Source organism: Tiliqua scincoides, chromosome 2 (genome assembly GCF_035046505.1).
Source record: "Tiliqua scincoides isolate rTilSci1 chromosome 2, rTilSci1.hap2, whole genome shotgun sequence".
In the NCBI taxonomy this organism is placed as follows: Eukaryota; Metazoa; Chordata; class Lepidosauria; order Squamata; family Scincidae; genus Tiliqua; species Tiliqua scincoides.
The window spans coordinates 244,596,457-244,620,662 of record NC_089822.1 but is presented as its reverse complement, the minus strand read 5'-3'; the positions used below and the strand labels follow the sequence as shown (position 1 = coordinate 244,620,662).

The 24,206-nt window shown below is 42.3% G+C and overlaps 1 protein-coding gene across 13 annotated transcripts in view; it reads right to left on the bottom strand.

Moving 5' to 3' along the window:
- FHIT (fragile histidine triad diadenosine triphosphatase) overlaps nucleotides 1-24,206 on the bottom strand; it is a 1,225,929-nt gene that overhangs the window by 775,103 nt on the left and 426,620 nt on the right. For 10 of the 13 annotated variants that reach the window (XM_066616392.1, XM_066616401.1, XM_066616405.1 and 7 more), the window contains one exon: nucleotides 1,353-1,479. In XM_066616392.1, the coding sequence (XP_066472489.1) occupies nucleotides 1,353-1,455 (103 nt within the window). In that variant the 5' untranslated portion in view covers nucleotides 1,456-1,479. Of the gene's footprint in view, nucleotides 1-1,352; nucleotides 1,480-12,839; nucleotides 12,866-15,906; nucleotides 16,040-24,206 lie in introns of those variants that run through there. The other 3 variants (XM_066616396.1, XM_066616402.1, XM_066616404.1) reach the window with 2 other exon arrangements.

Sequence of the window (24,206 nt, the reverse complement as noted above, 5' to 3'; positions counted from 1 at the left end):
AGCCTGATCCTGTGTTCTTATGCATGTTTGCTCAGACTTGTACTAGTGTGAACAGGCTCCCCAGGAGGAGGAGGTTGTCTGGTAACCAACTCTAGTGCCATTCCTTCATGCATTCCTAGAACAAAATGGCAGGTGCAGACAGCCACCAGGAGAAACAAAAGCTGCAGTCACTGGTGGCTGTGCTTGAGAAGCCTCTGCCCGCATCTGGAGTGACCCAAGGTGTTAAGGCACCTGAATTTATGCTTGGTGATGACACGTGACACGATGATGTCACTGCCAGTTACTGGCAATGGGTCTCCAGGTGGGAGACCATGTAGTGACCCTGAAAATGGTACTAAGGGCAGACCCTTCTGGCATCAAAAACCTCACGTGCAGAGCTCTGCCTGCTGAACTGAGCCTCTTATTGCCATTTTCAAGGTCACACCGGGTGCTCCCAGATGGTGGGAGTTCGCTGCCGGATAGCAAGAGTTCCACATTCACCACAATGTTCCTCTGGAGCCGCGCCTCACAGATTGGCGACCATGGCAGTAAACATCAAAAAATTCAAAATCCAAATGAGGCAGCAACAAAATAATAGATTGCTACTGACTTCCATGAGAAAAGCTTCTGGGTATAGCCAACAAACATAGTTTTTTTTTGACTCCAGACTTTTTTGGACTCTAAACATACTACAGACTTCATCACATTTTCAGTGTTCATTCCAATCCCGATGAACTTTATAGCTTAGTTTTTTAAAAGGATGGATCTTTTCTCAATGAGAAATCAATCCTTAGATCTGATCCCCCACCCGACGCACAGAAATGTTTATACAGATTATTTACCTAGCTGCGTCCCAGAGAGAAGCCTTGACACAGCTATACTGACATTTAGACACCTTGAGAGGGTTTGCCCCAAGGGCATCCCGTTTAATTCCCATGCCACACCTTCCTAAGGCTCAGTATTTGCTTTAGACCAAGAAGCTTGGGAAAGCATTAGCAAAGAACAGACGACATTATACAGCCAGGAATATGACAGTTAAAACAGGAGTATCATCGATACACTTTGCAGTCTTTAAGGGGGGAAAAAGGCACCTGTTTATTTATACATCTTCTATGGTGGAAAGGTCAGGAGAAAATTCACCTCTAAGGTCACTGTTGCTAAGCAACCACTTTCAGAAGTTCTGCAACACTGATCAAGCATATTATTTTCCACTGACTGGCTTCAGAATAAATATGAGTAACATCTTACCTGTTCTTCAGAGGGACGAAAGAAGCTGTGTCTACTGCTGTGAAGAGTGCCAAAGGCCCCAAAGTGTCTGTTACAGAAGATAAGTTTGGTTTTTTTTTAACCAAAACAAACGGAAAAAAGGATACGGCCAGGGACTACCGGCTTCCTATTCACAAGTGCGAAAGTGAGTTCTGTCTTCAGAAACACAACAGAAGGCTTGATGAGATGCTGTCCAAAACGGAGCGACATGGTTCAACCCTTTACACACAGGACCTTTGAGGAGAAAAACAGAAACAGAGTTATAGGGCCACGTTGCAAGTTTGAGTGAAGACAACATGAGCAAGGGAAGCCATCAGGATGCAGGTCTCTTGTTATCTTGTGTGCTCCCTGAGTCATCTGGTGGGCCACGGTGAGATACAGGAAGCTGGACTAGATGGGCCTTTGGGCTGATCCTGCGGGGCTCTTCTTATGTTCTGCATTAGAAAGCATGACAATGCTGCTTTTCCTTAGCAGGTACCTCCTCAAATGCTAGAAGAGCATTTGTGTCTTTGGTCAGCCAACATTAGCTTGAAGACCTTGGCATCTATGTGTCATCACTGTCACTGAAGATGTTTACATTTACTAGAGACTGGCTGAGTGGTCTTTAATCACTCCACCTCAGAGCTGAACAATTCTATCTTCCAGAAACAGATTTCTAATCCTCATGGGGAAGAGAGGAAGAGGGATCAGAATTGGGTTGAGAAGCCAGAGAGAAAAATCAAAATGACACCCACAGCGGTTAGGGCTTTGGATCTTCTAATTTGAACATTTTGACTCATGGTGTGGAACACACACTTTAACTTATCTTCAAGACTCTAATGGAGAACAAATGTTTCTTAGTGATTGCAGTGAGATCACTCATCTATAAAATCCTAAGATTCGCCATCAAGGGAACTGCAGATGGGGATCTAAAACAATGCAAACTACACAAACCACTTGTGAAGCTCTTGCAAAATCTGGGGTGGAGGGCAGGGAGAGTGTTGGATTCCAGAAATTCTTCGTGCCGACCTGCTTGTGGGTATAAGGGTGTCAGCTGCCACTGAAAGTGGTGTGCAAGACCAGACCAGACAAAGGCAACCCAACTAGCATGTTGGCTCCAACCAGCCAACAAATCTTACTTCAAAATCTTTACAGGGTCAGAGAGCACCATGTTGCCAATTGTACCCTATGAGTGTAGAGAATGTTCCTTGCTGATCTCCCAGCAGCTCTCTACAGCTATAATTCTAGGTGGCACCAAGCACTGCTTTCTTTTCTCACTTGTTATACCATGAAGGCAGAATCAGAGTAGCAATCATTTTAAATGGGAGCATCAAGAATCCTCAGTACTAGCAAGAAACCACTTGCTGACATTGAAGAAGGGGGGGGGGGCCCCGATGGGATGAAACTCTTCCAAAGAATTAAGAAAGTAGAGAGCATCAGATATACAGAGCACATGGGAAGGACAGGTGGCGATGCTTTCTGCCGTACTCAAAAATAATAAACACTTCTAGCAGCAGGTTGATGACCTTGGAAATAAAGGCAGGATCCCATGTTTCAATAACCAAGGCTCTGGGGAGCTAAAAAAGTGATGAGCTGGTGCTTTATAGTCTAACTATCCAACTGAATTACTAGGGACTACCGTGCCTGTGGGCCCCTGAACTGTTTAATGGTGGAGATTCACTGAGGGAAGGGGGGGGGATCAAATCCCACCACAAAGTAATCGCATGCACTGAATTTTTTCAAGTTTTAGAAGGCAACAAATGCTGAGAGGAGCAAGAGGCAAGGCTCACCTTGTGCTTATTCATACATCTATTCAATATCCTGGCATTCTAAGAGGAAAGTTTTGCTCAAGTTAAAACCACAGAAATGAGGTGGCTTTTGCAGAGGAAGGTTACTGTACAGAGCAGAATAAAGAAAGCCTAGATATGTAAGGATCTGTACACAAAAGTGGGTTACTTTTTTAATTTTTTTTTTAATGCATACCCCATCCTTCCAGCCCTAAAGAGCAGCTGAGCGGCACACAAAATTATTACAAAATATAGAGATCAACAATTACAGTAATTAAAGCAGATAAAATCCACACAGTGTAGACTCACTGAAATAGAAAGAAACAGAAGCATAATAAATAAAAAGTTACCCGGAAACAGTGAGTCTTCCCACTGTTTTTCTAGCCCATGTTTGGTCAGATTTGTTTTGAGTCCTCCTCTGCCAACACTCTAGTTCTCTCCCTAACTGCTTCATTGCTACAGATTTCCTGTACATCAGGGAAATTGGACTCTAGCAGAAGGAGATGACAGAAGAGTCATCATGTCCACCGGCCAGATTGCTTCAAGGTCAACAGTGCATTTAACATAACATATCATTGGGCCCTAAAAGCAGCTTCGTAAAAGCCCAAATGTTACCCCAATTTTGAAAATTTGCTAGTAAATGACTAGCAAAGAGGAAGTTAATGGCTGAATATGTCAAACACAAGCTTCACAACACACAGACATTTATGTCATTTTCTAGCGGGCCTTTAAATACTGAAATATGAAATATATTCGAGAGAGAGAGAGAGAGAGAAAAGCCGATGAACCTGGACTGAATTATGTATCAGACCCCACTTCTTTATCTTGCACTCTATCAAGTTTGTTCATCCGCATGAGTCCTGAAGGAGTTTAGCATTTTGTAGGATGGAATCCAATGTGTACGATAGGGAACATGGGAAGAAAGAGATGCAACATGCCCATATCGTTCCTCAGACTCTGACTCTGGCTCAAGGCTGCAGTACTTCAAAGGCCTCTAGACTCTACAAAGGCTGGCCATTTCCTTGGAAAAGCTCATTTCAGTCAATGATCCTGTACACAGTTGAGTTGCTGAAATCCCATGAATGTGAATGGGATAAAAGTAGCCTAACTGTGCATTGAATGACAAAGACAACAACATAGAAGATAAATATTCCCCCATCCCACTGATGACAATTCATAATGAGAAAGTACATTTTCAACAGGAGGCAAAAAATGATCGTCCATTTTTTGATGATCCAGAATATTGTCAAGTGTTGCCCCCACTATAATATCACTTGTACTAAAGCAAAAATGGAATGTGCTCAACACCTTCCTGGCACTCAGCTCTTTCATCTACTGTAATCATATAGTCTTAGAGTTAGTATTAGTACAAATATTAAATACCACTTTTCAACAAAAAAGAAGCTCACAAAGTAGCTTACAGAGTGCAAACAAACAAACAGTTCCTTGTCCCAAAAGGATACACAGGGCACAATCCTAACCAGGTCTACTCAGAAGTAAGTTCTATTTTGTTCAATGGGGCTTACTCTCAGGAATGTGTGGTTAGGATTGCAGCCACAATCTAAAAAGAAGCAGAAAAAACACCAGCAAACAGACTCTAGAAGAGATGCTGTACCAGGGTGAGAGGGGGTAGTTGCTCTCCCCTGCTAAATATAAGAGATCTACCACTTTAAAAGGTACATAAGAAGAGCCCCACTGGATCAGGCCATAGGCCCATCTAGTCCAGCTTCCTGTATCTCACAGTGGCCCACCAAATGCCCCAGGGGGCACACCAGATAACAAGAGACCTGCATCCTGGTGCCCTCCCTTGCATCTGGCATTCTGATGTAGCCCACTTCTAAAATCAGGAGGTTGCACACAGACACCATGGCTTGTAACCCATAATGGATTTTTCCTCCAGAAATTTGTCCAATCCCCTTTTAAAAGCATCTAGGCCAGATGCCATCACCACATCCTGTGGCAATGAGTACAATACAGACCTAACCTAACAGTACTGTGACCAACCTAACGGGGCATTCCACAGATTGCATTCCACAGATGCCAGCTTGGTGGGGAAAAAGACAGATGGCTAGCGACAGGTGACTACAGGAGATGGAGAGCCAAGGCTCAGTAACCACAACCATGAGGATCTGAGAGAGGCAATCTAATTGAGGAAGACAATGCAAAGAGAAGCAAGAAGCCTGCCAGGACAAAGAGAGAATAACAGGGAAGCTTGAAGAGAATGTGGAGATGCTGAATGAATTCTTTGCATCTATCTCCACTATAGAAGATATAGGCCAGATACCCAGGCCTGAACAGACCTTCTCAAGGAGGAAGTCTGAAGAACTGTCAAATAAAAGTGACAAGAAATGAGGTTCTAGAACATACTGACAAATTAAAAACTAACAAACCACCCGGTCCAGATGGCATTCACCCAAGAGTACTTAAGGAACTCAGATGTGAAACTTCCAACATAACTCTAGAAGGTAGAGCCTCCGTTTGCCTAAGGATAACATCCACAGGTCGCCAGTTTGAGGCCACTGGCACCGTGAATGGTGAGACCTTGAAGCAGCTGACAAGCCGAGCCGAGTTATTCCACCTGCTCTTTTGTGTGAGCGAAGAAGCGTCTTGGCTGCCCTCCATGTGAAAGATGAAGGAGCTGCTTGTCAGCTTGCATGGGAGGAAACTTGAGGCCAGAATGTGATACCAGATCAGAAAGATTCATCTGAAATGTTGTGGTTCTTGAAAGATAGAACCTTTCTTCAATTGTAAAAATCCCTATGGGGATTTAGAACAGCCTGCCTTTGTAAACCGCCTTGAATAAAGTCTGAGGAGAAATCTGACAACCAAGAAAGGCGGTATATAAACGCCTGTATTATTATTATTATTATTTGTCCTCTTAGGTAGCACATGCAACATTGATATTCAAAAACAAATCAAACAGGTATCCAGGAAATTATCAGTCTGTCAGCTTAATGTCTGTTTGGTAACCTGGTATAAAGCATAATTAAAGAAAAAATTATTAAGGCTATATTTGAACAAGATCTGCTGAAGGAGAATTGCGGCACCACCACGAGAACAAGCATAATGAAACTAGGCTGATGGCTTCATTACTGCCTGTGGTTTCTTTATAGCTGGTCAACCTTTTCACTTTAAAAAAAATGCCTTTCCAGCACTCCAGTACTTGGTGACAAGCAACACTAATTAGTCATTATGTACCATTTAATTCCTTTTTTTACCCCAACCTTGTAAGATAGGGTCACATTTTTCAGTATGTTTATGTCATCCCTCACATGGTGTTTCTACAACTCAACCGTCTCATAACGTACTGCATAGCTAATTTATGTTCAGCAAATGTGTTGCCAATATAACTATTATTTTTAAACATGGCCTTGCAGCACGGACTGTGTCAAGGCCAGAAAAATGCACAATAACTAACAATAAACCACCAGCGGATCTCTACGGTCCTTCCCTGCATCACTGTACCACTTCACATGACAGGGGAATTGTATTTCAATGACCCTCCTTAAAAATAACTGTGCATATAAAACAATTTATTACACTTTTGTCCTGTGCTTCCTCCAAGAAACTCAAGGTGATATACATGGTTTCCCTTTTATCCTTACAATGATCCAGTCAGGTAAGTTAGGTTAAGAATTAGAAACTAGTCTAAGGTAAGGTTTGAGATGTACAAACCCATTCGTTTCCGGGCCCAGTTCAAGGTGCTGGTATTGACCTTTAAAGCCCTATACTGCTCTGGACCAGGGTATCTTAGAGATCGCCTGCTCCCGTACAATCCGGCTCGCCCTCTCAGGTCATCAGAGAAGGCCTTTTTACAAGTGCCGCCGCCTAGGGAGGTACGTGGGGCGGCTGCAAGAAATAGGGCCTTCTCAGTAGTGGCACCAACAATATGGAACTCCCTTCCCCTTGACTTAAGAATGGTTCCCTCTCTTGAGACCTTTCAGCGAGGCCTGAAGACCCTTCTGTTTAAACAGGCCTTCTGAGTTCTTGGCCTTTTAACATCTTTTTAACATCTTTTAATATTTTTTTACAGGCCTGATTCTTTTATGACTTGCTGCTGCTCTGTGCTCTTTTTACCTATTTTTACTCTGACTGCTGTTTTTAGTATGTATTAATATGTTTTTATTTGTTTTTTAAATTGTTTTTAATATGTTGTAAGCCGCCTTGAGTCCCTTCGGGGAGAAAGGCGGGGTAGAAATAAAGTTATTATTATTATTATTATTATTACAAAATTGTGCAGAGGATGGATAGAGTGGATAGAGGGATGTTCTTTTCCCTCTCACATAATACCAGAACCAGGGGGCATCCACTAAAATTGAGAGTTGGGAGAGTTATACAGGGTGACCCAAAAGTAGGTAGACAGTAAATGATAACATTTATTCCACCTACGTTTGGGTCACCCTGTATGTATGTGTGTGTGCATGTACGCGTGTGTGCATGTGCATGTGCGTGCGCGCGTGTATGTGGAATAAAAAGTCCTTTAAAATAGAAACCTTTTTGATCAAGAAAGACAGCGATAAGGGCAATCAGCCCAGAAATTACCACCCCATCACCTGCTTATCTACAACTTTCAAATTGTTTACCAAAATACTGACTTCCACTATATATGAACACTTGATATAAAACAACATCTACCCATGGGAGCAGAACGGGAACTTTAAAAAATCATGTGGCACAAAGGACCAGTTATTAATCGATAAAATGGTCCTGAAAAACTGTAAGCAGCGACAGACCAGCCTAAGCATGGTTTGGATCGACTACAGAAAGGCTTTTGACACACTGCCACATAGTTGGATTAATACTTGTTTGGAAATCTACAGCATCAGTAATAACATCAGAAAAGTGGTAGAAATGAGCATGAAAATGTGGACAACAATCTTAACAACAAATAGACATGAGCTGGGAGAGATTAAAAACAGAAGGGGAATCTTCCAAGGAGACTTGTTGTCTCCTTGCTGTTCAATACTGTGCTCATTCCTCTGCCCACGATTCTCAATAAAACTAGATGTGGCTACACCGTCTCAACTCAGACTGGTAAAATCAACCATCTTCTATACATGGGTGATCTGAAACTGTATGGAAAAAACCAGTCTGAATTAAATAGCCTACTGAACACTGTACATATATTCAGCACCAACATCCAGATGACTTTCAAACTGGACAAATGCGCCACAATAACACTCCAGTGTGGCAAAATCAAGAAAGTGGAAGGAATTGAATTAGCGACTGGAGATATTACAAGTACCTGGGAATACTTGAGGCGGACGTCATACTAAGCAACACAGTCAAGATATTGACTCAGCAACTGTACCTAAAAATGTTCGCAAGATACTAAAGTCGAAGTCGAATGCTGGAAACACGATCAGAGCCATTAATACCTGGGCTGTGCCCTTGCTCAGATACCCTGCGGGTATAATAGATTGGACCAACAACGAACTAGAGACCCTGGACAAGAAAACATGAAAATTATTGACAATTCACCATGTATTTCATCCTAAAAGTGACACTGACCGGCTGTATTTAGTTTGCAGAAGTGGAGGTCGTGGCTTATTACAAGTACAACAGACAGTAGAGGAGGAAAAGCGCGGCCTCCATGACTACGTATGTAACAGTATGGAGAAACTTCTAAAAGCGGTCGAAAGTGGAAATGTTATCTCTGAATCAGAGACAAAAATGGACTACAAAAAAGAAACACTCACGCGCCAGCTTAATAGCTGGATCGACAAACCTTTACATGGACAGTTTTTCAAAAACATTGATGGCGTCTGTGACAAACAGACCACCTGAACCTGGCTTAGGGCCGGATTTTTATGGAAAGAGACAGAAGGTATCCTGTTTGCAGCCCAAGAACAGGCCCTTCAGACGAAAGTGATGAAAGCCAGAATTCAGGGTACCAGTAACAACAGCCTATGCCAACTATGCAACAGATGGGACGAGACTGTAAATGACCTGATCTGTGAATGTCCCAAAATTGCCAATACCGACTACAAACGAAGACACGATGATGTTGCGCGACTTATTCACTGGGCCTTATGCCAAAAATATGGCTTTGACATGTCCGAAAAAGCTTGGCAACATCAGCCAGAGAAAGTCCTGGAAAACGAGAAGATCAAAATCTTATGGGACTTTAGAATCCAAACGGGCCAACGCGTTGGGGCCAACACGCCCCATATCACATTAATTGACCACAATTCCCAACTTGTGATATCCATTGACATTGCCATCCCTGGTGACCACAGGGTGGCAGAAAAGGAACATGAAAAAATAGACAAGTACCACGAACTGTGTCTAGAAACCACCCGATTGTGGATGAAGCACACTAAAGTGCTGCCAATAATCATAGGCAAACTAGGAACCATCTCCGCAAATTTTGACAACTATCTGCAACAACTGAATGCACCAGCAATTTTATACACACACACACACACACACACACACACACAGTAGAACCTCTTTAAGTTGACCACCCAAGGGATGGGAGAAATTGGTCAACATAGGGAGGTGGTCAACATACAGAAAAAAAGGCATTTAAATATTATCATGTTTAGCTCCCAGGACAATAAATGCAAGGCCAAGTTATTATTTAGATTGGATTTTTAAAAAGTTTTACTGCAAATATCAATGAGAATTGATCATCTTGTGATGCTTACTATTTATATCATCTATATCTATATCAAGAGACAGAGAATAAACAGCCCACAATCAGTGTTTAAAAACCCCCCTGAAAATTCATAAGCTTAAAAAAATGGTAAGTTAAAAATAAATTCTTGGTTTCATAGCAGACTGGCAGACCAATGATATCCCTTGCCAGCCCATAGCACATAGCATGATACATAGCCCCAACAGCTTAAAAAAAACACATAAAAAAACCCACACTTTTACTTAGGCTGCCTGGCCTCCACTGGGTCTCCTCAGATTCACTAAATGCCAGAAGGTGTTTGATACGGTCCCTCACTAAAAGCTGTTGAGAAAACTCCACAGTCAGGGAATAAGAGGACAGGTCCTCTCATGGATTGGGAACTGGTTGAGGACCAGGAAACAGAGAGTGGGTGTCAATGGGCAATTGACAAAAAAAGGTGGAGAGAGGTGGAAAGTGGAGTGCCTCAAGGATCTGTCCTGGGACTGATGCATTTCAACATCTTCATCAATGACCTGGAAACAGGGATAAGCAGGGAGGTGGGCAATTTTGTGGATGACACTAAACTTTTCTGAGTGGTGAAGACCAGAAGGGATTTTGAAGTGCTCCAGAAGGATCTCTCCAAACCGAGAGAATAGGCAGCAAAATAGCAGTTGTGTTTCAATATAAGTGTAAAGTAATGCAGTGGTGATGGGAACCAAAGTGAAAGGACAGTGGCTTCACTATGCACAAGCGACCTCATGTCCCTCACAACTTGGTACATGTCTCCAGGTACAATCGGCAGCCGACACAGGTCTGTCGGCTATGTGCAGTGTGCCCACCTATAAAAACCCTTTTGCACACACGCTAGCAGACGTAGGGGAAGGACTGTCGCGTGGCTTCTTGCTTTTCCAAGATGGGACAAACCAGACAAAACACAGGCCCACAGTATCGTGTTCAGCGGGTAACTTACAGAGGGTAAATTAACACTCTGTGCAATGGTCGAAGTGGTCAAGATACAACTTATGGAAGTGGTCGATATAGAGAGGTTGGTCTCCCATAGTGTATATGCAGTGTCTGTCCATGCTGTGAAAATTAGGTCAACATAAGGTGGTCAATATAGAGAGGTGATCAACTTTGGAGGTTCTACTGTATATATATCTCTCTCAGAACCAGGGCTAATTACTGATATCTGAAGCCTGCACAAGTTTAACATTTACCTTAAACGGGCTTCCAAAATTCTTTGTACTTGTAAATACAGTGGTGCCTCGCATAACGAAATTAATTCGTTCCGCGAGTCCTTTAGTTATGCGAGTTTTTCATTTGCGAAGCGCGTTTTCCCATAGGAATGCATTGAAATTTAATTAATGCGTTCCTATGAGCAAAAAAAGTCAGAACAAAGTCAAATTTGGTTTACGAAGTGTTTATTAAGTGCTCTTTAAAGGCATACATACTGTACTGAGGATTTCAAAAACGGGGGGGATGCTCAGTGGGGAGCTTGAAGGCTGTAATCCTGTGCACACTTTCCTGGGAGCAAGCACAATGGGACTTACTTACATAAACTGACATGAAGATCCGCCCCTTACTAGGATGAACGGGATCATAAACTGACATGAAGATCCTCCCCTTACTAGGGTGGACGGGGTCATAAACTGACATGAAGATCCGCCCCTTACTAGGATGAACGGGATCATAAACTGACATGAAGATCCTCCCCTTACTAGGGTGGACGGGGTCATAAACTGACATGAAGATCCGCCCCTTACTAGGATGAACGGGATCATAAACTGACATGCAGATCCTCCCCTTACTAGGGTGGACGGGGTCATAAACTGACATGAAGATCCGCCCCTTACTAGGATGAACGGGATCATAAACTGACATGAAGATCTTCCCCTTACTAGGGTGGACGGGGTCATAAACTGACATGAAGATCCTCCCCTTACTAGGGTGGACGGGATCATGAACTGACACGAAGATCCGCCCCTTATTAGGATGAACGGCATCATAAACTGACATGAAGATCCGCCCCTTACTAGGATGAACGGGGTCATAAACTGACATGAAGATCCGCCCCTTACTAGGATGAACGGGGTCATAAACTGACATGAAGATCCGCCCCTTACTAGGATGAACGGCATCATAAACTGACATGAAGATCCGCCCCTTACTAGGATGAACGGGGTCATAAACTGACATGAAGATCCTCCCCTTACTAGGGTGGACGGGATCATAAACTGACATGAAGATCTTCCCCTTAAAACAGACCAAAGCAAACCAAAAAAAATTCATGTTGCGAAGCACGGGTCATAAAAATTCATTGTGCGAGTTACCAAACTTCGCAAAACGCTTTTGTTCTGTGAGTTTTTCGCTGCGCGGGGCATTCGTTATGCGAGGTACCACTGTATTAGGTTTATCTATGTGAGTACACCTCCTAAAGAATTTCAGAAGCAAATAACAGAGTTATGCTTGAGACCCAGCATCCTAATGAAGCAAATGGAAGGTAGCGTGTTTATATTGTCTTACACTATACGATAAATATAATTTGACACCTAGGTTAAAAAGGAGATTGTTTGAATGACCCCCCCCCCCCCTACAATGATAGACTAAGTATTGTACTCAGATAATCAAAAGAGATATTTTCTGTCTTCCCCATTGTCTGAAGCGGGCAGGTGGCTACATGTGACTCTTCCATAATTTGTGAAAGTCCCCCTCAAGGACCAGGTGATCTTTTCTCTACTTTAGGCCTTCAAGTGGATGATGAAGTCTTTTCTGTAGCAGAAGGTACTTGAAAATATGGCAGTTTTGCTGGCCTACGTGAGCCCCAGTCAATAATCTGGCTGCTCATATTTATTTATTTGGTGAGGGGGGGAGGTTGCCGTTTCTGTATTTTTTTTAAGCATCAGTTTAACTTCATTCACTTGTAGGATATTTTATGTATCACATGTTTTTATCCTGCTTTTTCTTCCAGGATGGAAGACAAGGCAATGTACATGGATGTCCCAACTGGTCTCCTAATCAAAGCTGAGCAGACCCATAACTGCTTTGTGCAGCTGGGTAACTGCATCCTGTGCTCTCAGTCCAAATCCTGGGTCCAATTTATGCATTTTATGAATGCTTATTTCAACCCATGTTTTGATTTATTGGCCTCCTCAGGGCCGGCCCAAGACCTCATGACAACTGAGGTAACATGCCAAAAGCTGTCCCTTAACTGATGGTGTGCCAGGCTCTGGTCCTCCTGCTTGCCAATGCTGCAGCTCAGCATTCTCCTTTCTTCCACATCTCCTCTTCTTCTCTGTCGCCTTCTTCTTTTCCCAGTCCAGGTACTGGAAGGAAGAGGAGACATGCAATGGAGGCAAGTAGGTGAACAAAGTGTTCGGTTCCCCCACCAGTCTGCTTCCTGAAGCAACCACTGCAGTTGGCCTCATGGTCCTGAGTCTCCTTCACTGCCTTGTAACAGTTCATTGATTTTCAACCTTTTTCATCCCATGGCACACTGAGCAAGCACTCAAATTGGTAAGGCACACCATTGGTTTTTAGACAATTGACAAGGCACACCACAGTGCTGGTAGGGGCTCACATCCCCAAGTGGCCCTAATAATATATGACTCTCCCCCAAACTCCTGAGGCACACCTACAGACCCTTCACAGCACACCAATGTGCGGCGGCACAGCAGTTGAAAATTGCTGCGATAGGTGGAATAAACATATTCTGATGCTATCAAATTGTGGCATGTTCCATTTTCATAAGAATTGCCTATTCCGTTTTAAAGTTTTGTTTATTTGCAGGCACAGTGATCCGCCACGTTCCTCTTTCTTTGCAAGGGAACAAGCAAAGTGGGTTGTTTTATGTCACAGCATAACAGAACAAAACAAGAGCAGATGTTTCAAAATACCTTTGAATACCGTTGTAAGCTCGCTTATCCTCAGCCTAAACATTCTCCAAGTGCTACCTCCAGAGGAAAGACAAACATGCTCAAGCTTTACTTTCTCAGTTCTAAACATCTGAAAGCCCTCCAAGGAGGCGTCACTCTTGCCAATGTTTATACCCAAAATATTGAATGAGACACTATAAAACAGGCCAGTGGCTATCTATGTGCAAAATTATCAAAGCCTGCCTATTATTTTGCTCAGAGTTTACATGCTGATATATACTGGAGGAAAGAGGAAAAAATTCTGATTTCATGAGACCATGTTTTACAGTGTCTGAGATTTGTCATTTCAGCCTGCTAAATGTCAGCCTGCTTGCTTATTGCTACGTTTGGTGAATACCTTTAGATTTTAATTTTAAAAAAAAACTTAAAGTTTTAATTGGGGGAAGAAAATCAATCACATTTGATAAGCACATTTGTGACTTTAATTAGCTTTATTATGTGGTGTTGTTTTTTATGACCATCTTTACAATGGCAAGCTGACTGTTCAGGACTTGGGGGAAAAACGTGCAGAATTGCAGATGATTTGACACAGATTGCTGCAAAAGAAATAAATGGGTCTTCAGCAGAATGTTGTTTATTGCTAAATTCATTTTCCTCTTGACATTTTCTAAGATGCACAATTTAGCCCTTTGGTCTAGCAAAATGGTTGCCTAAAAACGTTAACCCGAGCCATTTTTACCTCTCCTAAAAGGGTTTGATTATGCCAAAAAGCAACATTTTCACTCAGCACCTTATGCATTCACCAGCATTTTGTATAATAATGCATAATGAAGGAAAGGCACTCAGAAGAAGCTACTATTCTTTGTGAAGTTTTGGCACCTCTCTCTCTCTCTTTCTGCTGTTGGGGTATAATAAAGACAAAATCTACGTAATTCAACATACAGCTGTTTAACTTTCATCACATCATAATGGTTCAATCAGCAGGTGGTCTTGTCCTGATCAATCGGGAATGCACTGTATGACATTGCTTTTATCAAGAACGAGAAAAGAAAGTGTGGACAGAATCATTTTTAAAAATATATTTTAATACTTCAGAATAGTTTTGTTCAAGAGATGGACAAAGATCCTCAAATTGGAATCACGCCGATAATTACTGCAGACACCCACCTATAAGTCCATCCCACAGATAAGTCGAGGGCAGGTCTTGAGCCAAAAAAATCATGGAATTTTCTATGATCCTTGGATAAGTCGGGGGTTAAACTTAGGGGGGTGTCTGACTATAGTTTTGTCTGATTTTACCCGAGGCCAGATTCTGAAAAATAACTTACCACTAATTGTTACCTAAGAACTGTAGTCTCTAATTTATTAAAAACATAGTAAACTATCATAAGATACATTTTTATTCTTTTTAAATTCTGGTCTTCACCACCTTTTTGTAAGCACTATCAGAGTAAGTGCACTGTAAACTACATACCAGTAAAACAGTGGTTCCCAGCCTGGTATTCATGTACTCCCAGGGACACTCAACAGGACCTTCAGGGGTACTTGAAAAAGAATGGAATAATGGCAGAAAAAGGCAGGTCATGCTCCAGAATGCCTTGCAAGACAGGAATGCCTTGCAAGGACCAGCAAGGCAGGAAGGGAGGTAGCTAGTTGGCTGTGAAAGCCCCACCAATAGCTAGTTTTTGGTCAACAATTAATGTATGAACCAGTGATTGAAAACCAGCACAGTAAAAAAGCTGAAACATGATATGGAAAGTGATCAATCACCCAGAATTTCTCAGCACACTTCTGGTGCAAAACAGTGCAAAGGCAGAGTCTTCTGTTCTCCAAACAGATGAAAAGAGAAAGTATGTGATGAGTACATGAAGTCTGGGCTTTCATATAGAGGAGATGAGGGCTTGTATTATTAATTACAAACATTTTGCTAATATGAAGGGTACAATTTATGGAAATGGGCTGCCAAGGGATATGCAAGTGAAAAAGGTCGGGAACCACTGCAGGAGATCCATGAATCAAATTCACCTTTAAGGTGTCTGGTGTGTTAAGCCAGAAGCTCTACATACAACATACAACCCATAGCACATAACTGAGAGTGTGCAATTCAATTCAGAGCAGAGGAATGCAGGTGCATATATTTGCAACCCTTTTTACTCAGAAGTAGACCCACTCCTTTCCATGGGAGTTATTCTTAAATAATTGTGCACTGAATTGTAGCCTGGGATTTTATTTCTAATGGAAAGGAGGATCCAACCCTGGTGTTGAAAAAAAAGACTTCTGCAAAATGCATGCATTTGCAAAAAGGAACCAGGTTGCAGCAGCAAAAGGGAACGGAGGAGAATAAAAGGTTAACTTTGGCTGGAATTTCCCAGTGAAATTGCTGTAGAAACAAATGACTTTGTACCTGGCTGCTGAAACTTTTCAGAGTTGTAAAGCTCTGCCCTCTGATTGACCCGGAGATAAGGCGAAGTGATAATTGGAGCTTGATTACTTGGCAAAAATTTGGAGTTGCTGGTGAAAAACAAAATTACACAGGCCTACAAAAAAAAACAAAAAACTTTTTTTTAGTTGCCAAGGATGTTTGAACAGATTTAGGATATATTTGGGGTGCTGAATCAAAAAATGGCATCAGTTTTGCCCAGTTAGCTATAGTTTTGGGGGGTATAGCATAGCCACCTTATATGCAATTTCAAGTAGCTTCCTCATGAATAAGCTGACGCCATGGATTCCTCATGAGGAAGATGACTGAATCAAAATAAAGTGGCTATGTTGTATACCTCAAAACTAGAGCCAATCAAACAAAGCCAATGCCATTTTTGGATTCAGCACCCCAAATATACCCATGAATAAGTCTAACTTTTACAACAAAATTAGTGTAGGCCTATGTTATTAAGATATTAAACCATTTACATTAAATTGAAGGTTTTAATAACTTAGAATTCATAGATCAAGTTTTTCTCAAAACTGTCCTCATCCATCCACCTCGTGTTCCCATACAGAATACTTTAAAACCTTAATATCCAGAATGGATAGCCTGGCTTTTGCAAGATCCTAGTTTGGTCATTGTTGATCCTCTCGTGCAAAACTAAACATACATAAGAAAATCCCAACACTGAGGAAGAGACACAACTTCCTCTCTCAGAAGGACCAGGGACCTTTGATGGTTGCTCTTAAGAACAGCCCCGATGGATCAGGCCATAGGCACATCTAGTCCAGCTTCCTGTATCATACAGGAGCCCACCAAATGCCCCAGGGAGCACAGAAGACAACAAGAGACCGGCATCCTGTACTATCCCTTGCATTTGGCACTCTGACATAGTCCATTTCTAAAATCAGGAGGTTACACATACATATGGCTTGTAACCCATGATGGACTTTTCCTTCAGAAATTTGTCCAATTCCCTTTTAAAGGCATCTAGGCCAGATGCCATTACCACATCCTGTGGAAGGAGTTCCACAGACTAACTACATGCTGTTTCATAGTGCTGACATTTGGTTTTGAAAGAAGAAAGAAAACTGGATTTTATATCAGAGATTGAACTGATCGACAGAGCAGCAATCAAAAAAGGTAAATTTCCCCCTCCTTGCAGCATGTCGAAATCCTGGATCCTGAAACTAATATTTCTTCTCCCAAAATCTTGACCTATTTTTTTGCCCACAGAGGCTTGCAGGTTCAGTAACAATTTATTATGCCAATCGACCCCAATGACTTCCTCTTTCATAAAGCTGATGAGAGAGACGCATGGGGAGGACAGAGAAAATATACAAGAAAAAAAATTGAAGCTGTCTCGAGTCAGACTACTGCCGCCACCCCACCCAACGCGGTCTATTCTGACTGGTTATGGCTTTTTCGGATTGCAGGCAAAGATCATTACAAGCCCAGCAACCTGATATCCTGATGCCCAGGATATTCTACAAACAAATCAAGGGCTCTTCCACTGAGCAACAGCCCCCCCTCCCCAAGAGGCTGTCTCTTACTAGTAACAGTAAATCACCCCAGTGTTGTTCTCACAATTGCACACCCATAATATTTCAACGCCTTCAGTGTTACACAGGAAATGATTGAATTTTCTTTTTTTCAAAGTCCCAGGCCAGCCGTTTGCCCACTGGGCTCTCCATACTCATCAAGTATCCGATTAATATGACTGGGATCTTAATCTTCCTCCAAGGACAGTTGTTCAAACAAATTTAGACACCTGCCCATTGAGCAAGTCCATCCAGCTGAAATTAGCCAAGGAAGGGATCAAGAGGCAACAACTCTCTTTTTGGACATTTTCCCTCACGGTGGCAACATCTGACCATTATTCAGACAGCTCCAAGCTGCTGAAACAAGAGCTCCCTGTCACACATAGCTCTGCAGTCCTTATTCTTCTACTATCTCAATCCAAGCCAAAACTGTCTGATTTCTTTTCTACAGCAAATAGAGATTTGTTTTTAATTTTTTGTGCTTTATTTATAGTGCAGCAATTTTTCAAAGCACAGAGTAAGACTGAACACTCCATGTTTCACATCTGTGAATTCCCCGGGCCCAGCCAAAACCCTCTTGGGTCCTCATCAAGCACCTTTTATGTGCCACACAATTCTTTTGCCTGCTGCTGATGTCACCCCCAGTACAGACAACTAATATACCGCCTTTCTTGGTCCTCAGATTTCTCCTTAGACTTTATTCAAGGCGGTTTACATAGGCAGGCAATTTTTAAATCCCAGTAGGAATTTTTACAATTTGAAAGAAGGCTTCTATCTTTCAAGAAACCACAACATTCAGGTGTTTCTTTCTTGGTCTGGCTGCACATTCTGGCCTCCATCCTCCCACGCTCAGAGCAGAAGGAATAGCTTGGCTCAGCTTGTCAGCTGCTTCAAGGTCGCATGGTGCCAGTGGCCTTGAACTGGCGACCTTCGGATGTTATCTTCAGGCAAATGGAGGCTCTACCCTCTAGACCAGACCTCCTGCAAACTACTTTACTAAGCAGCCTTGGGTATTTGCTTTGGCATGGGAAAGGTGGGATACATTTTTTTCCCCCAAATAAATAAAAATAAATATCATCATGCCAAGTAGTAAGGATAATTTTGCAAAAGACCAAGAAAAGATTTGAAGCAGAATGCTCACCTGGATCAGGGCTCTGCCTGACGATATGTGACTGAACAACATACCCTGGTGGAGTTATTAGAGATCTATCATCTGCCATGAGTGGCTGGATTTGGATGGGGATGTTAAAATATATTATTATAATACACACACACACCCTTGCATAGTTCATTGTTGTCTTCAGGCACTTGAAAAGCTATTGCTTGCGTCTTGGAGCTCATGTTGTCAGGATGTGACATCCTTGCCTTCACACCTCTACAATTCTGCCAAGATGGCAGCTGTTTCCCATGTCACCCAGGAGGGCAGCCCTGATGCTTGGAGGAATCAGGCAAGCATCACATCTGCCTGTGCAAGTCAAACACTGATGAATTAAGCCTTTAGTGTTGTAATAACTGTAGTGACTAATGGAATAACCCAAAACTGTTCTAAAGAAAGAAGATTGAATAATGTATTACCTGTATGGAGTTCAGGGGGAAAATGAATTTTTATAAAGGAAAATAAAGATTAATATCAATCTTGTTTAAAAATAAAATAAAAGGCAAAACCTGAGAAATGGCTGTAGAGGCTATTTGAAATTAAATGCCAAAAAAATTTCTTTTTTGGGGATCACAAGCTAGGTCTACCTTCCATCCCGAGGGATAAATAAAATAGTGTGGCATTTCTCTGGCATTATAGGGGGCTAAAGGAACATTTTAATTTTGCAAGATGGAGAGTGGTAAGATGAAGGGTCTACGGAAAATAACAGTCTATGAACTGAATTAGCTGAGCTTAAAGGTATTTCTTCCTTCAGAGCCACAAAATATAGAATGACCTAACGTGACAGAAGAAAAAATTCGCCTCCGCTCTGCCCTTCAGTGAAAAAGGAACTTTAAAACTGAAAGTGAAAAGTGAAGCGGAATATTTGTGTTCTCTTTGCATGCTACAGTAACTTGATCTCGGTGTTAAATTCACTTGAGATGCCGTTGAGGCATTGCTTAGGATGCTCAGGGGGTAAAAAAACTCAGGGGGCAAAAAAGTTGCTTTATAAACATCAGTGCAACAGTGGTGTACAAAAAGGTGGGGAGGCAGGTGTCCAAAAGGTCACCCTAAGGTGGCGGTGGCAACCACAGCTGCGGCCACAACTTGGTTAGTGCTGGTTGCAGCCGCCCACAAGAGGAGCATGTTTATCGGCATGATTATGTATATGAAGTTACAAAATTATATATAAATACACAAACTTAGTGTATATATACACTAAATATACACTATAGTGTATATATACACCCTGGGCACCGAATGACCTTGGTATGCCACTGCATCTCAATCAGTGGCAGTAGCTCTCCAGGGTTTCAAACAGAGGATGCCTGGGTCTGCACCCCTCTGCCACTGGTGTTTCTGCAGACAGTCAAATGAATCCGGCTGTTCAGCAGTGGAATGCCTTTCCAAGGGAAGCCTGCCTGGCCCAAAATCTAAAACTTTTCACACAGAGCCTAACTTTTGCTTTAGGGCATCTTTTGCAAGTGCTGTTGTCTCAGTGGGTGTGTTCACATGTATTCAACTCATGAAAGGCTGGGACTGCTTGTTGGGACAAAAAATACACAACATGAACAAACTCTAAGAAGCATTTTGGGGTGGGGGGGGAGAGAAGCAAGTATAATTCAAATATTTTCATGTGTACTACCCTCTGTAAAAAGAGTCTACTGAACCTAATTGTCAAGATTCCAGCTCTTACCAAGTCCCTTTTAGGTACAAGGTTACTCCAAAAATCATGAGGAATGGAACGCAAAAACTTTGTCTAGCTTTTATAGAAAATGAAATTGAATTCATACATTGGTGCGCAAAAAATGCATGGCTAGAAGCGTGATAAAAATATGCATCTGCTAAAGATGCTCTCCCAGGAAGAAAGCTTTAACATTGTCAGAAGAGACAACAGTGATGAGAGGGGGAAACATGATATAAACAGAAGCACAGCCAATAGGAAATAGAGAAACAACAATATCCAAGGTTTGCAGAAATGAAATAAACACAGACATACATATGGAGAGCAAAACCAGTGCCAAAATATGGAATTAAAAAGGGGGGGAAGAGAGAAAAAGAGATGAGAAGTCTGAAGGCAAAGATTTCTCATACCTCATTTCATTTGCAATAAAATATGTTTATACTTTCTGACGTTAGTGTGGCCCTTGTGTACCGTACAGAGAACCTGTCACTTTCTTAGCATTTCCTACAATCCCAACTGTCCTCAGGAGTATTTTTATCTCACTCTATTAATAAAAATGCAAAAAGTGAATATTCGACAAATGCCTTCGCTACTACTCTCCAAAGGACAATATAGGAGCTTGTACAGATTAAAGAAGTCAGCAAGTGATTTTTCTTGTTTGGAAATCACTTATACAGTTATATCTGCCAGAGATATGCCTGCAATCCCTCTTTCTATTGTACATCGGCTCTCCCTTTTGCCAAGCGACACAGTATTAACTTGTTCCTTGCCAAACAAGCAACTCCTGGATGTTGATGAGATGCATTAAGGAGGAATGGCATTAAATCTGTTTTCCAATTACATATTACATTATTAACTATCAACACACATACAAACAACTGAATTATTTAGGTGGTTAATTAACACAGGATGCAGCATTACTTTAATCTAGTTTTGCCATGTGGGTTCATATATCAGTTATAACGTTTGTCTGTGCAAACAGCTAAGCTGCCTAATCCTGCTAACAACAACAACAACTACTACTACTACTACTACTAATTATTATTATTATTATCTTTTTATACATCTTATTAACATCTTTTAATTTTTTACAGGCCTGATTCTTTTATGACTTGCTGCTCTATGCTCTTTCTACCTTTTTACTACTTGTTATCTGACTACTGTTTTTATGAGATGTGTATGTGCTTTTATGTGCTTTTAAATTATGTTGTTAATCTGTTTTTAACCTGTTGTAAGCCGCCTTGAGTCCCTTCGGGGAGAAAGGTGGGGTAAAAATAAAGTTGTTGTTGTTGTTGTTATCATCATCATCATCATCATCATCATCATCATCATCATCAACAACAACAACAACAACAACAACAACAACAACATTTATATACTGCTTTTCAACAAAAAGTTCACAAAGCGGTTTACAGAGAAAAATCAAATAACTAATGGCTCCCTGTCCCACTAGGCTCACAATCTAAAAAGAACCCATTTTTTAACCCATTTTTTGTCCAGCCTACAGGTTTGGTCCCTGTTGCATATATGCAACGTTGGGCAGAAATGGCTTTTAAGCTACCAACAGCAACATGAAGAGTGATAAGGGTGGTGAGGAAGAAGCAAAAGTGAAAGCAAGCGCCCAGTATCAGATGGTGCAGTGGATATCAAAAAGCTCATCTGTACAGACATTTGTCATAAAAAGCAGTCAATTCTGTGCCTTCTGGTCTTGCCCCTTCATAGTAAATTTCCTGAGCTTTGGCTCAAAATGTGCCCTTGACTCATCAACGAGATCCACTGAAAGGAGAGTATATACCGCAGTTGCTTCAGGAGTTCTCTCTCTGAACACAGGGAAAGGGGCAGCAGGATTACTTCAGGTGCCCACACAACCTGTACTAACAGTGGGTATGCACACACTCATCTCCCAGGCCTTCATACATGTGGTTAAGTTGCTCAGTTCCTTACCACTTTCTCCAATTTCAGGCACACCACTTCAGATAAACTTGTGCTTCAGAACCACTAAACACTTATCAGCTGAGTGAAGCATCGATCAGCAGTTTTCACAAGCCCCACATTTCTAATTAGAGTAAATTTGAAATGGCAAAAACTGCACAAGACAAGTTCACCACAACAGCACCACATCACCAAATGTGCCACACTCCAGCCACTGTTTTCTAGACTAAGCAGCTAAGCTGCAACCCATTTGTTCCAAAGTAGCCATACCAAAGTCAGTGTGACTCCTCTGGAGCCAGTGGATTCTCAATCTCCTACAAATAACTCTCACCTATACTTGGTGCATTATTCAATATTTATTAATAATAATATAAGGCTCTTTATAGCCTTCATAGATCTCACAAAGGCTTTCGACCTGGTCAGCAGGGATGGCCTCTTCAAGATTCTCCCCAAGATTGGATGTCCACTCAGACTCCTCAGCATCATCAGGTCTTTCCACAAGGACATGAAGGGCACTGTAGTCTTTGATGGCTCCACATCAGACCCCTCTGACATCCGAAGCGGCGTGAAGCAGGGCTGTGTTCTTGCTCCAACCTTGTTGGGGATTTTCTTCGCTGTCCTGCTGAAGCATGCCTTTGGAACTGCAACAGAAGGCATCTATCTCCGGACCAGATCAGACAGAAAGCTCTTCAACCTCTCCAGACTGAGAGCAAAGTCCAAAGTCCAGCTGAAATGTCTGCGTAACTTCCTCTTTGCCAACGATGCAGCTGTCAACGCCCACTCTGCCAAAGATCTTCAGCAGCTCATGGATTGTTTTAGCAAGGCCTGCCAAGACTTTGGACTGACAATCAGCCTGAAGAAAACACAGGTGATGGTTCAGGATGTGGACTCACCTCCCTGCATTATAATCTCTGCGCATGAACTGGAGGTTGTCCATGACTTTGTGTACCTTGGCTCAACAATCTCCGACATTCTTTCTCTCGATACCGAGCTAAACAAACGCATCGGTAAAGCAGCTACCACGTTTTCCAGACTCACAAAGAGAGTCTGGTCCAACAAGAAGCTGACGGAACATACCAAGATCAAGGTCTACAGAGCTTGCGTCTTGAATACACTTCTGTACTGCAGCGAGTCATGGACTCTTCGCTCACAACAGGAGAGGAAACTGAACGCTTTCCACATGCGCTGACTCCGTTGCATCCTCGGCATCACCTGGCAGGACAAAGTTCCAAACAACACAGTCCTGGAACGTGCTGGAATCCCTAGCATGTATGCACTGCTGAAACAAGAGATTCCTGCGTTGGCTTGATCACGTCGTGAGAATGGATGATGGCCGGATCCCAAAGGATCTCCTCTGTGGAGAACTAGTGCAGGGAAAGTGCCCTACAGGTAGACCACAGCTGCGATACAAGGACATCTGCAAGAGGGATCTGAAGGCCTTAGGAGTGGACCTCAACAAGTGGGAAACCCTGGCCTCTGAGCATTCCGCTTGGAGGCAGGCTGTGCAGCATGGCCTTTCCCAGTTTGAAGAGGCACTTGCCTAACAGACTGAGGCAAAGAGGCAAAGAAGGAAGGCCCATAGCCAGGGAGACACAGCAGGGACAGACTAAATTTGCTCCCGGTGTGGAAGGGATTGTCACTCCTGACACAGCCTCTTCAGCCACACTGGACGCTGTTCCAGAACCACTTTTCAGAGCGCGATACCATAGTCTCCCGATACTGAAGGATGCCAATGATGATAAATGATGATTTTTTCAGAAAAGCCATTTCACCAAAAAATTCTACTTTCTCCCAAAATATTGTGCTCCGACATTTCCCTTCTGCAATACACTTGGCCCTCTGCATCTGTGAAGGTTCGGTCCTGAAATCCCTGCAGATGCCAAAACCCGCAGATAACCGAATCTGCGAATTGGGGCTCTCACCTGACCTCTGGATGCAACTGAAAGTGCACATAGTCTCCGCAAACCTCAAAAAGCCTCCCAGACGT